A 15,229-nucleotide genomic window follows, 5' to 3' on the forward strand; every position below is an offset into this window, starting at 1 on the left:
CTTTACCTTTTTATGAGGGTGTTACTGAGATTTAAGTTAGATTATTAATTTTCAGTTGAAAAATACAATTGGCTCCTTGATGGGACTGCAGTTAAGCTGATAGAGACTTTTCAGGCAGAAGATCATACTTTTGATGAATACACAGAGGTAAGTGTTAATTCTGTTTTTCATTAATGTCTTTGAATTTCTTTTTAAAATTAAGATCTTTTTATTCTAAAAATAAATGCTTCAGTCTAAGTTAACAGAATTTCTTATTCAAAACGTCATTTTAGTAAACTCATATGTTCATCTAATAATTTTCCTAGTCATTCATTTAACTCATTCATTGATTCAACAAAAATATCTTTCATCACATTCAGAGACATAGCAAGATTTTGGTGATGCAAAAATAAATAATACAAAAGCATTATCCTCAAGAGCTTATATTTGGCATGGAAGCCAGACATTGAAATAACAACTGTAATATACTGAGATTAGTACTAGAATGGAGATAGGGACAAAGTGTTGTGGAAGCTCACAAGAAGGAATGATTACTTTTGCTTTTGAAATTGGTGGTGTCTAGAAAAAGTGAAAAGCGGGCTGGACTTTGAAGTAGATGTTTATAGGTGGAGAAGAGAGGAAATGTAACATAAGAAAAGGCCAAAAGTATTTAGAGGTGTTCAGAGAACGTCAAATAAACCCCAAATGGCTGAAGAGTAGGTAATTAGGGATACAATATATGGGGTATTTTGTGTTTCCATACAAATTTTAGAATTAATTGTTCTAGTTCTATGAAAAATGCCATTGATGCTTTGGTAGGCTTGCACTGAATATGTAGATTGCCTTGGGAAGTATGGTCATTTTAACAGTATTAATTCTTTTACTTCATGAGACTGGTATATCTTTCCATTTGTTTGTGTTGATTCAATGTCTTTCATCAATGTCTTATAGTTTTCAGAGTACAGGTCTTTTACATCCTTGGCTAGATTTATTACTAGGTATTTTATTCTTTTTGATGCAATTGTAAATGGACTGTTTTCTTAATGTCTCCTTCTGATAGTTCATTATTAACATGTAGAAACAGAACAGATTTCTGTATATTAATTTTGCATCCTGCAACTTCCCTGAATTTATTTATTACTTCTTACACTAGTTTGGTGGTGTCTTTAGGATTTTCTATATGGGTTATCATGTCATCTGCAAACAGTGACAGTTTTACTTCTTCCTTTCCAATTTGGATGCCCTTTATTTCTTTTTGTTGTCTGTTTGCTGTGGCTAGGACTTCCTATACTATGTTGAACAAAAGTGGTGAGAGTGGGCATCCTTGTCTTGTTCCTGATCTTACAGGAAATGCTTTCAGCTTTTCACCATTGAGTATGACGTTGGCTGTGTAATATAGCCTTTATTATGTTGAAGTATGTTTCCTCTATACACATTTTTTTGACAGTTGCTATCATAAATGGAATTTGCATTGTGCCAAAAGCTTTTTCTGCACCTATTGAGACGATCAGATGGTTTTTATTCTTCATTCCGTTAATATGGTGTATCACATTGATTGATTTGCAGTTATTAAATCATCCTTGCATCTGTGGGATAAATCCCACTTGATCATGGTATATGAGCCTTTTAATGTATTGTTGAATTCAGTTTGATAATATTTTGTTGGGGATTTTTGCATCTATGTTCATCAGTGATATTTGCCTGTAATTTTCTTTTTTTCTGTTGTCTTTTTCTGGTTTTGGTATGAGGGTGAAGCTGGCCTCATGTAATGAATTTGGAAGCATTCCGTCCTCTGCAATTTTTTGGAATAGTTTGAGGATAGGTGTTAACTCTTAAGTGTTTTGTAGAATTTACCTACAAATCTGTCTGGTCCTGGACTTTGTTGGGAGTTTTAAAATTATTGATTCAGTTACTTTACTGGTAATTGGTCTGTTCATATTTTATATTTACCCTATTCAGTCTTGGCAGATTGTACATTTCTCAGAATTTGTCCATTTCTTCTAGGTTGTCCATTTTATTGTCTTATAATTGTTGGTAACAATGCCATGTGATCCTTTGTATTTCTATGAGTCAGTTGTAACTTCTGTTTCATTTCTGATTTTATTTATTTGGGCCCTCTCTCTTTTTTTCTTAATGAGTTTGGCTAAAGGTTTATCAATTTTGTTTATCTTTTCAAAGAACCAACTCTTGTTTTCACTGATCTTTTCTATTAATTTTAAATCTCTATTTCCACGCTGATATTTATTTCTTTCCTTTTACTAATTTTATATTTTGTTTTTCATTTTGTAGTTCCTTTAGCTGTAAGGTTAAATTGCTTATTTGAGGATTTCCTTGTTTCCTGAGGTAGGCTTGTATCACTATAATTTATCTCTTAGAACTGCTTTTGCTGTATCTCATATATATATATATATATTTTATTGAAGTGTAGTTGATATACAATGTTGTGTTAGTTTCTGATGTACAGCAAAGTGATTCAGTTATACATATATATAAATATAAATATTCTTTTTCATATTCTTTTCCATTATTGTTTATTGCAGGATATTGAATATAGTTCCCTGTGCTCTACAGTAGGACCTTGTTTATCTAATTTATATATAGTAGTTTGCATCTGCTAATCTCAAACTCCCAATTTATCCCCCAACCCCCTTTCCCCTTTGGTAACCATAAGTTTGTTTTCCCTATATATTTTGGATCATTGTGTTTCTATTTTCATTTGTCTCGAGGTTTTTTTTTATTTCCTCTTTGATTTCTTCAGTGACCCATTGGTTGTTTCATTGTGGTTTTAATTTATATTGCACTGATGACTAATGATGCTGAACATCTTCTAATGTATTACTTGCCACCCATGTATCTTCTTAAAAATAAAGTGTCTGTTCTAGTAATTTTTATATTTTAAGTTGTGTTTTTTATTCTTATTGTTTAATTATAATGGATTTATTTTATTGGGCTATATTATTATAAAATTCTTATTATTGAGTTTTAAGCGGTCTTTATATATTTTGGCTAAAAGTCTTTTATCTGCAAAATATTTTGCAATATTTTCTCCCAGTATGTGCCTTGACTTTTCATTTCTTGTAACCATGTCTTTCAAGGAGCAGGCATTTTAAATTCTATTGAATTCCAGTCTATCAATTTTTTCTTTTAAGGTTCATTCTTTTTAAGGTCCTATCTATCTTTTTGTTTGCCTGCTCCATGGTCACAAAGATTTGTGCCTATATTTTCTTCTAGACGTTTTATAGCTTCAGCTTTTACATTTAGGTCTGTTACCCATCATACATAATTTTAACATATGGTGTGGAATATGAGTCATGGTTCAATTTTTTCCATGTGAGTATCAAGCTGTACCAATATCATTGATTGAAAATACCATCATTGGGACTTCCCTGGTTGTGCAGTGGTTAAGAATCCGCCTGCCAATGCAGGGGACATGGGTTTGATCCCTGCTCTGGGAGGATCCCACATGCTTAGGAGCATCTAAGCCCATGTGCCACAACTACTGAAGCCCACGCACCTGGAGCCCATGAGCCAAAACTTCTGAGCCCACACGCTGCAACTACTGAAGCCTGTGCTCTCTAGTGCCCACATGCCACAACTACTGAGCCTGTGTGCCACAACTACTGAAGTCCACGCACCTAGAACCTGTGCTCCACAAAAGAGAAGCCACCGCACTGAGAAGCCCACGTACCTCAATGAAGAGTAGCCTCTGCTCGCCACAACTAGAGAAAGACTGTGTGCAGCAACGAAGACCCAACACAGCCAAAAACAAAAAAAAGAAAAAAAGTAAATACCGTCTTTTCCCCATTAAATTATCTTGACATCTTTATTGAAATTCAATTGACTCTATGTTTGTGGGTCTATTTCTGGATTTTATATTCTTTTCCATTGATTTATAGATCTATTCTTATGCCAATACCATAATCTTGATTTCTGTAGTTTTACAGTAAGTTTTAAAATTAGGTATTAATTATAAGTTCTCTACTTTTTTCTTCTTTTTCAAAATTATTTTGAATACTCTATGTTTTCTGTATTTCCATGTACATTTCAAAATCAATTTCTGTAAAGAAGCCAGCTGGGATTTTGATTAGGATTGAATTGAATTTCTTTTTTGGGGGGGCTGCACTGCACGGCATGCAGAATCTTAGTTACCCAACCAGGGATCGAAGCCTTGCGCCCTGCAGTGGAAGTGTGGAGTCCTAACCACTGGACTGCCAGGGAAGTCCCGGTCATTTATTCACTTTTAGCATTATTAATATAGTTTTATTTCTGTCTGCTATTTTACTTTTTGTTTTCTATATCTCTCATGTCTTTTTTGTTCTTCTATTCTTCCTCTTTTACTGCTTTCTTTTACATTAAATGAATATTTTCTAATGAAGCAATTACATTTCTTTAATGATTTTTTTCAATTTTTAAATAAGTTTTTTTTAGTGTTTATTCTAGGGGTTATGAGAGAAGCCTAACTTAAATAGCTTCAGATTTATGCTAGCTTAATTCCAGTGAGATATAGAAACATTATTCCTATATAGTTCTATACACTTTCCCCCTTTTTGTGGTATTATTGTTATACATATTACATATATTAATGTTACAAACCCAACAATACATTGTTATAATTATTACTTTACCATCTGTAGTCATTTCCTTAGCCCAGTACAGCTTTGCCTCCACCTTTCTTCTTTGTACTCTTACGTTTATGTTTAAAATATATTTACATTTCTATGTTAGATGCCCAACAATACATTATTGTACATGTTATTTTATACATTATATACAATATAGATATATATGATGTGTATTATACATTTTGTTTATACAACTCTTTTTAATATTGGTTAAGAGAAAGAGGGAGAAAAATATGTACTTATACTATCTTTTATACTTACGTAATTTGTTTTACTGGTACTCTTTGTTTTTCCTTATGGATTTGAATCACCATCTGGGGTTACTTGCTTTCAACCTGAGGAAGTCCCATTAGTATTTCTTATAGGACAGGTCTGCTTAAAAAATTCTATCAGTTTTTGTATATCTGGAAATATCTTTATTTTATCTTGATTTTTGAAAGATAGCTTTTCTGGATTTAGAATTCTTGGTTGACAGTTTTTAACTCTTGCTGATTCAAGATTTTCTCCTTGTCATTGGCTTTCTGTATTTTTACTATCATGTGTCTGTTTCTGAATCTCTTTGCATTTATCTTAAAGTGCTTTGAACTACTGGATGTGTAGATTGGTGTTTTTCAATCAGTTTGGGAATCTTTCAGCTACTGTGGTCTTGAATATTTTTTGTGCTTCTTTCTCTCTCTCTTGTGCTTCCTTCTGATACTCTCCTTACACATGCATTGGTCCACTTAATCATGTCCCATATTTAACAGAGGCTCTGGTTTTTTCTTCATTTTTTTCCATTTGTTTTTTGGATTGCATAAATTCTATCAATCTACCTTCAAGTTTGCTAATTCTTTCTTCTGTCAGTTCAAATCTACTGTTGAGCCTCTCTAGAGAATTTTCCATTTCAGTTATTGTACTTTTCAACTCCAAAATTTCCATTTAGTTCCTTTTTTTTAAATAATTTCTAAACCTTTCATCTATGTGATGAGCCATGGTCATTGTACCTTCCTTTACTTCTTTAAGCATGATTTCCTTTAATTCTTTGAATGTACTTGTAATGGCAACTTTCAAGTTTTTTTCTGTTAAATTCGATTGTTTTTGGCTGTGCTGACAGGCAGTTTCTGTTGCCTGCGTTTTTTAAAACCAGTGTATGGGTCCTACTTTCTTGTTTCTTTGTATGTCTCATAATTTTCTGTTGGAATCTGAACATTTTAGATAATATCTTGTAGCAACTCTAGGCCCTGTTCCCCCTTCCAGTTTGTTATTTTTATTTGCTTGTTTATTTGTTTAGTGTCTGGGTAGATTATTTTAGTGAAGGCTGTTTCTCTCCCCCACCCTCTGAAGTGTTAAGCCTTTGATGTTGCTCCTCCAGGAGCCACAGTTTTTGGTGTGCCCAAAGTCATCCTGGGAGGCCATGCTTTCAAATGGCTTTCTTCTCTCTTTCTCTGGCCACACATAGCTGTTAGTTTTCACTTTTTGTTGGCTAATTGTTGTATTGTTTTCAACAATGCCATGGAAGTATAAATTGCTCTACTGATTAATCAAATTCAGACTCCCTTGAAAGAGCAGTTCCCAGGGTGAGTGAGTGATAATTATTCTACCCTAGGAGGGCTTCTACCAGCAGTCTCCTTCCCTGGCTCTCTCCCTCAAACTAGCCGGTCTGTGATTTAGCCCAAATCTTCACCAAATCCCTGAATCTTCCTCACAGTTGTTCCCTACCACAACCTCCAATGTTTTTGAGGGCACACTTAGGCTTGAACTTTTCCATGCTCTATTGCAAATGAAGTCAATTCCTTTGGGAAAAGATTAGGAGGTTTCTATTTTATGACCTGCTTCCCCTTCACTTCCAGGCAAAATCTCTGAGCCAAGGCCCTGGAGCTGGGAATGGGTATAGTGACATGCTTCTCTCAGTGACAATCCCACTGAAGGGGTTGAACCCTCAGTGGAGTGGAGAGCCGTAACCTGAGGTTTTCCTGTCTTTCTTCACCTTACCAGCCAAGGAAAGTGTGATTGATGTCTCAGTATTCTCAGTGGTACCATGACCAAGGTAGACCCTCCCTTCCATGAGTGGTATCTGGGTGGAACAAGGGAGTCCCCACCTTCTAATTGTACTCACCAAGAACATAGCTTTATCAACAGCTATTTAAGCCCTCCAGCTGGAACCTGTGTGGAAAGATAGCCCTGTGTTCTTGAGTGCACTTATCTGGAGTGGAGTTTCAACCTTGCTGAGCTGGGAACACGGAGGGAGGGAGCAATCCAGATTCAAATACCACAGATTCTCCCTTTTCTTACCAAATATTCATAGATTTTCATGAATAGATGTTTCTTCATTTTCTGTATACTCTTATGACCATTTTCAGAGGCTTTAAATTAAATGCTTGTTTTTAAAATAATTTTCACCAGTTTCACTGGGGAGCAGGTCCACAGAGCTCCTCATGTTGTCATGCTGGAAGTGTTTTCTGGGTTTCTTTCTGTAATTTTAAAAATCTGGCTTCTTTTAAGATTTTCTCTTTTTTGTTGCTTCTCAGCTATTTGACTGTGAAGTGCTTTTATATTGTTTCTTTTTTATTTCTTTTGTTTGAGAAGAAATACTGTTGAGATTCTTAGGTCTGTTTAGTTCTTATCAAACTTGGAAAATATTCAGACATTATTACTTCAATTTTTTTTGTTTGCTTCCTTCCCCCAATTCTGGAATTCCAATTTCATGTATATTAGACTGTTTGATGTTATTCCAGAGGTTACTGAAGTTCTGTTCATAGTTTTCAGTTTCTTCTCTCTATGCTTCATTTTGGATAGTTCTTTTCCATCATTTTAAGTACACTAAGGGCTTCCCTGGTGGCACAGTGGTTAAGAATCTGCCTGCCAATGCAGGGGACACGGGTTCAAGCCCTGGTCCAGGAAGATCCCACATGCCGTGGAGCAACTCAGTCCGTGTGCCATAACTACTGAGCCTGCGCTCTAGAGCCTGCGAGCCACAACTACTGAGCCCTCGAGCCACAACTACTGAAGCCTGCATGCCTAGAGCCCGTGCTCCACAACAAGAGAAGCCACTACAATGAGAAGCCCGCTCACTGCAATGAAAAGTAGCCCCTGCTCACCGCAACTAGAGAAAGCCTGTGCACAACAATGAAGACCCAACGCAGCCAAAAATAATAAATCAAAATAAATAAATAAATAAATAAATAAAATATTAAATACATTTATCCTTTCTTCTCTGGTGTTAAACTGCTGTTACTCAAGTAACATTTTCGTTTCAGATATTGTATTTTCCCAATTATTTTGTAAATATTATTTTTGCTTTATTATGTTCATATTTTATTTTACATTCTTGAACATAATAGAGCATATTTCTAGTAGGTTACAGGGAAGCTGGTCTATATCATTTCAGTCCATCATATTGTGCTTTTCCATTTTCCCCCAACATTTTTGTGTTCTATAAGTCTTGTACTTGTTTCATAAAATATAATTGCTAAGTATTCTATTTTTGAAGATGTTATACATGGAATTGTTTTCTTAATTTCATTTTTGTATTGTTGATTGCAAATGTCTAGAAATACAATTGATTTTTATATATTGGTCTTATATCCTGCAAACTTGTTGAACTTTATTAATCTTCATAGTTTTATGTGTATGTGTGTATATTGTTCAGGGTTTTCTATATATAATATGTCATTTGCAAGTAGAGATTGTCTTATTTCTTCCTTTTTAATATGGATGCCTCATTTTTTTTTCTACTTAATTACCCTGCTAGTACCCCTGGTATAATGTTGGGTAGAAGTAGTGAGAGTAGATAACCCTTTTTGTTCTTGATCTTAGAGGGAAAACATTATTTTTTAAACCATTAAATATAATATTAGTTGTAGATTTTTCCTAGATACTCTTTATCAAGCTGAGGACACTGGCTACTATTCCTGGTTTGTTAAGTGCTATTACCACAAAAGAGTGATAGATTTTGTTAAATGCTTTTTTTAAAAAATTTAATTTTATTTTTTTATACAGCAGGTTGTTATTAGTCATCCATTTTATACACATCAGTGTGCACATGTCAATCTCGGTCTCCGAATTCATTATACCACCACTACCACCCCACGCCACTATCTCCCCTTGGTGTTCATACGTTTGTTCTCTACTTCTATGTCTCAGTTTCTGCCCTGCAAACCAGTTCATCTGTACCATTTTTCTGGGTTCCACATACATGCGTTAATATGTGATACTTGTTTTTCTCTTTCTGACTTACTTCACTCTGTATGACAGTCTCTAGGTCCATCCACGTCTCTACAAATGACCCAATTTCATTCCTTTTTATGGCTAAATAATATTCCATTGTATATATGTATCACATCTTCTTTATCCATTCATCTGTCGATGGGCATTTAGGTTGCTTCCATGACCTGGCTATTGTAAATAGTGCTGCAATGAACAGTGAGATGCATGTGTCTTTTTAAATTATGGTTTTCTCAGGGTATATGCCCAGTAGTGGGTTTGCTGGGTCATATGGTAATTCTATTTTTAGTTTTTTAAGGAACCTCCATACTCTTCTCCGTAGTGGCTGTATCAGTTTAGATTCCCACCAACAGTGCAAGAGGGTTCCCTTTTCTCAACACCCTCTCCAGCATTTGTTGTTTGTAGATTTTCTGATGATGCCCATTCTAACTGGTGTGAGGTGATACCTCATTGTAGTTTTGATTTGCATTTCTCTAATAATTAATGACGTTGAGCAGCTCGTCATGTGCCTCTTGGCCATCTGTATGTCTTCTTTGGAGAAATGTCTTTTTAGGTCTTCTGCCCATTTTTTGATTGGATTATTGGTTTTATTAATATTGAGCTGCATGAGCTGTTTATATATTTTGGGGATTAATACTTTGTCTGTTGATTCGTTTGCAAATATTTTCTCCCATTCTGAGGGTTGTCTTTTCGTCTTGTTTATGGTTTCCTTTGCTGTGCAAAAGCTTTTAAGTTTCGTTAGGTCCCATGTGGTTTTTTTTGTTTTTATTTCCATTAATCTAGGAGGTGGATCAAAAAAGACCTTGCTGTGATTTATGTCAAAGGGTGTTCTTCCTATGTTTTCCTCTAAGAGTTTTATAGTCTCCAATCTTACATTTAGGTCTTGAATCCATTTTGAGTTTATTTTTGTATATGGTGATACGGAGTGTTCTAATTTCATTCTTTTACACGTAGCTGTCCAGTTTTCCCAGCACCACTCATTGAAGAGACTGTCATTTCTCTATGGTATATCCTTGCCTCCTTTGTCATAGATTAGTTGACCATAGGTGCGTAGGTTTATCTCTCAGCTTTCTATCCTGTTCCATTGATCTATATTTCTGTTTTTGTTCCAGTACCATATTGTCTTGATTACTGTAGCTTTGTAGTATAGTCTGAAGTCAGGGAGTCTGATTCCTCCAGCTCGGTTTTCTTCCCTCAAGACTGCTTTGGCTATTCGGGGTCTTTTGTGTCTCCATACAAATTTTAAGATTTTTTGTTCTAGTTCTGTAAAAAATGCCATTGGTAATTTGATAGGGCTTGCATTGAATCTGTAGATTGCTTTGGGTAGTAGAGCCATTTTCACAATATTGATTCTTCCAATCCAAGAATATGGTATATCTCTCCATCTGTTGGTATCATCTTTAATTTCTTTCATCAGTGTCTTATAGTTTTCTGCATACAGGTCTTTTGTCTCCCTAGGTAGGTTTATTCCTATGTGTTTTATTCTTTTTGTTGCAATGGTAAAAGGGAGTGTTTCCTTAATTTCTCTTTCAGATTTTTCATCATTAGTGTATAGGAATGCAAGAGATTTCTGTGCATTAATTTGTATCCTGCAACTTTACGAAAATCATTGTTTAGCTCTAGTAGTTTTCTGGTGGCATCTTTAGGATTCTGTATGTATAGTATCATGTCATCTGCAAACAGTGACAGTTTTACCTCTTCTTTTCCAATTTGTATTCCTTTTATTTCTTTTTCTTCTCTGATTGCCATGGCTAGGACTTCCAAAACTATGGTGAATAATAGCAGTGAGAGTGGACGTCCTTGTGGACTTCCCTCTTAGAACTGCTTTTGCTTTATCCCATAGGTTTTGTATCATCGTGTTTTCATTGTCCTTGTCTCTAGGTATTTTTGATTTCCTCTTTGATTTCTTCAGTGATCTCTTGGTTATTTAATAATGTATTATTTAGCCTCCATGTGTTTGTGTTTTTTACGTGTTTTTTCCCCCTGTAGTTGATTTCTAATCTCATAGCTTTGTGGTCAGAAAAGATGGCTTGGTATGATTTCAATTTTCTTAAATTTACTGAGGCTTGATTTGTGACCCAAGGTGTGATCTATCCTGGAGAATGGTCTGTGCACACTTGAGAAGAAAGTGTAATCTTCTGTTTTTGGATAGAATTTCCTATAAATATAAACTAAATCTATTTGGTCTATTGTGTCATTTAAAAGCTTGTGTTTCCTTATTAATTTTCTGTCTGGATTATCTGTCCATTGGTGTAAGTGAGATGTTAAAGTCCCCCACTATTACTGTGTTACTGTCGATTTCCTCTTTTATAGTTCTTAGCAGTTGCCTTATGTATTGAGGTGCTCCTATATTGGGTGCATATATATTTATAATTGTTATATATTCTTCTTGGATTGATCCCTTGATGATTATGTCATGTCCTTCCTTCTCTCTTGTAACATTCTTTATTTTAAAGTCTATTTTATCTGATATGAGTATTGCTACTCCAGCTTTCTTTTGATTTCCATTTGCATGGAATATCTTTCTCCATCCCCTCATTTTCAGTCTGTATGTGTCCCTAGGTCTGAAGTGGGTCTCTTATAGACAGCATATATATGGTCTTGTTTTGTATCCATTCAGCAAGCCTGTGTCTTTTGGTTGGAGCATTTAATCCATTCACATTTAAGGTAATTATCGATATGTATGTTCCTATTACCATTTTCTTAATTTTTTGGGTTTGTTTTTGTAGGTCCTTTCCTTCTCTTGTGTTTCCCACTTAGAGAAGTTCCTTTAGCATTTGTTGTAGAGCTGTTTTGGTGGTGCTGAATTCTCTTAGCTTTTGCTTGTCTGTAAAGCTTTTGATTTCTCTGTTGAATCTGAATGAGATCCTTGCTGGGTAGAGTAATCTTGGTTGTAGCTTCTTCCCTTTTATCACTTTAAATATTTCCTGCCACTCCCTTCTGGCCTGTAGAATTTCTGCTGAGAAATCAGCCGTTAACCTTATGGGAGTTCCCTTGTATGTTATTTGTCATTTTTCCCTTGCTGCTTTCAATGATTTTTCTTTTTCTTTAATTTTTGCCAATTTGATTACTATATGTCTTGGCATGTTTCTCTTTGGATTTATCCTGTGTGGGACTCTCTGCCCTTCCTGGACTTGGGTGGCTATTTCCTTTCCCATGTTAGGGAATTTTTCAACTATAATCTCTTCAAATATTTTCTGGGGTCCTTTCTCTCTGTCTTCTCCTTGTGGGACCCCTATAATGCGAATGTTGTTGTGTTTAATGTTGTCCCAGAGGTCTCTTAGGCTGTCTTCATTTCTTTTCATTCTTTTTTCTTTATTCTGTTCTGCAGCAGTGAATTCCACCATTCTGTCTTCCAGGTCACTTATCCGTTCTGCCTCAGTTATTCTGCTATTGATTCCTTGTAGTGTAGTTTTCATTTCACTTATTGTATTGTTCATCTCTGTTTGCTTGTTAATTCTTCTAGATCTTTGTTAAACATTTCTTGCATCTTCTTGATCTTTGCCTCCATTCTTTTTCTGAGGTCCTGGATCATCTTCAGTATCATTATTCTGAATTCTTTTTCTGGAAGGTTGCCTATCTCCACTTCATTTAGTTGTTTTTCTGGGGTTTCATCTTGTTCCTTCATCTGGTACATAGCCCTCTGCCTTTTCACCTTGTCTATCTTTCTGTGAATGTGGTTTCTGTTCCACAGGCTGCAGGATTGTAGTTCTTCTTGCTTCTGCTGTCTGCCCTCTGGTGGATGAAGCTATCTAAGAGGCTTGTGCAAGTTTCCTGATGGGAGGGACTGGTGGTGGGTAGAGCTGGCTGTTGGTCTGGTGGACAGAGCTCAGTAAAACTTTAATCTGCTTGTCTGCTGATGGGTGGGGCTGGCTTCCCTCCCTGTTGGTTGTTTGGCCTGAGGCGACCCAACATTGGAGCCTACCCAGGCTCTTTGGTGGGGCTAATGGCAGACTCTGGGAGGGCTCATGCCAAGGAGTGCTTCCCAGAACTTTTGCTGCCGGTGTCCTTGTCCTCACGGTGAGACACAGCCACCCCCTGCCTCTGCAGGAGACCCTCCAACACTAGCAGGTAGGTCTTGTTCAGTCTCTTGTGGGGTCACTGATCCTTCCCCGGGGTCCTGATGCACACACTACTTTGTGTGTTCACTCCTAGAATGGAGTCTCTGTTTCCCCCAGTCCTGTCAAAGTCCTGCAATCAAATCCCGCTAGCCTTCAAAGTCTGATTCTCTAGGAATTCCTCTTCCCATTGGCAGACCCCCAGGTTGGGAAGCCTGACATGGGGCTCAGAACCTTCATTCCAGTGGGTGGACTTCTGTGGTATAATTGTTCTCCAGTTTGTGAGTCATCCACCCAGTGGTTATGGGATTTGATTTTATTGTGATTGCACCCCTCCTACCTTCTCACTGTGGCTTCTCCTTTGTCTTTGGATGTGGGGTATCTTTTTTGGTGAGTTCCAGTGTCTTCCTATCGATGATTGTTCAGCAGTTAGTTGTGATTCTGGTGTTCTTGCAAGAGGGAGTGAGAGCATGTCCTTGTACTCTGCCATCTTGAACCAATCTCATTAAATGCTTTTTTTGTATCTATGAGATGAATGTATGTTTTTTCTAATTTGCATACTTTATACCTTATTTGGTTTTTGTGTGTTTATAAAAATACATAATGGATTCGTAAATGCATTATTACTTTTAAAAAATCAGTGATGGTATATTCTCTTTCATTTGTATTTTACCATATATCTCAATACAATGCTCTTCAGAGAATAGGCAAAATAAATATTCTATGAGCTAACAGCTAAATTTTTTGATCCTGGCCATAACTTTTAGCATCTGGAAACCCTAAATCTCTAGGCTGGGAACATGTTTCATTGGGTTTCACAGTGATTCTCTTCTTAGGCCTAGTATTTTGCTGTGAAATTTTCTAGAGTTTTATAATTTCTGGATGGTTTACGTAACTATATAAAAATTTACTCTTAAGTTTAGTGATCTACCCCTGGACTTTTTGTCAATTATGACATACTATAGTTGTGAATAGTATGCCTTTTTGGGAGAAATAAAAAATTATGAACTACACATATATGTAGAGGAAATGATATGATGCTTGGGATTTTTGTAAAAATAAAACAAGGGGAGTGGTTAGAGGTATAGAGAAAACAAGATTGGCCATGAGTTCATAATGGTTGAAGCTGGAAAATGGGTACATTTTACCTACTTTTATACATTTAAAATATTCCATTAAAAAGTGTAATATAATACAAAAATCATGTAAAGCATATATGTACAGGTTTATAGGTAATTATAACTTAATAACTACCTAGATTAAGAGTTAGAATTTTGCAGTATTCCAGAAGCCACCCATGTGCCTCTTTCCAACCATAATCTTCCCCCTTCTTTACTGGGAACTATTATCCTGACATTTCTTGCTTTTCTTTATAGTTACCACCTATGTATGCATTCTTAAATAATATAGTTTAGTTTTGCCCATGGTAAGTTTATATGAAAGATATCATTTTACATGTATTTTTTGTGTTTTTATTCTTTCATCATTATGAAATTCATCTATATTTTGCATATAGTCCTAGTTTATTATAGCATAGTAGTCCAATATATGAATATGCTATCAATTCTACTGTACATGGACATTTGTGTTGTTTCCAGTTGCCATATTTTCTTTGATCCAGCCCATTTTATTTTCCATATCTGTTAATTACATCCCTGAAAAACTGGATGATGGCCTTTGAGAATGAGAAAACATCTTTTCTCCCTTCTCAGGTGCCATCAGCTCTATCAACTATTTTTTTTTTTTTTTTTTTTTGCGGTGCGTGGGCCTCTCACTGTTGTGGCCTCTCCCATTGCGGAGCACAGGCTCCGGATGTGCAGGCTCAGCGGCCATGGCTCACGGGCCCAGCCGCTCCACGACATGTGGGATCCTCCCGGACCAGGGCACGAACCCGTGTCCCCTGCATCGGCAGGTGGACTCTCAACCATCGTGCCACCAGGGAAGCCCTATTTGGTATATTTTTAACCAAGACCCAAGACTACTGAGTATAGTCTTTAAAGTAACTAATTAATATCCTCATTTCCTTTAAACATTGAAATTTTTAAGCCCAATCCACTAAATACTGGAGACTAGAAAAATAGGGTAGGCTTGAGAGAGAGGGAAATGAAGAAAAAGTATCCTTAAGGAAGAATAAAAGGAATATGAGGCCTTTTGGTGGAGGGTGGAGATGAGGTGAGGAGGAAGGTAGAGGCAACATTAAAGATGAATTGTGAGGAACTTGCCTGATGGTCCAGTGGTTAAGACTCCTGCTTCCAGTGCAGGGTGTGTGGGTTCAATCCCTGATCAGGGAACTAAGATTCCACATGCCATACAACATGGCCAAAAAATTTTTTTAAAAAAGAATTAAAAAAAAATGGATTGTGGGGG

At 36.1% G+C, this 15,229-nt stretch overlaps 1 protein-coding gene across 3 annotated transcripts in view; it reads left to right on the forward strand.

Annotated features, from left to right (window-relative positions):
- DNAH12 (dynein axonemal heavy chain 12) overlaps positions 1-15,229 on the forward strand; it is a 219,961-nt gene that overhangs the window by 44,053 nt on the left and 160,679 nt on the right. For 2 of the 3 annotated variants that reach the window (XM_082639578.1, XM_082639577.1), the window contains exon 11: positions 56-147. In XM_082639578.1, coding sequence (XP_082495704.1) covers positions 56-147 — 92 coding nt within the window. Of the gene's footprint in view, positions 1-55; positions 148-2,519; positions 3,309-15,229 lie in introns of those variants that run through there. The other variant, XM_082639579.1, reaches the window with a different exon arrangement.

This window comes from Mesoplodon mirus, assembly GCF_964341445.2.
Source record: "Mesoplodon mirus genome assembly, chromosome: 12".
In the NCBI taxonomy this organism is placed as follows: domain Eukaryota; kingdom Metazoa; phylum Chordata; class Mammalia; order Artiodactyla; family Ziphiidae; genus Mesoplodon; species Mesoplodon mirus.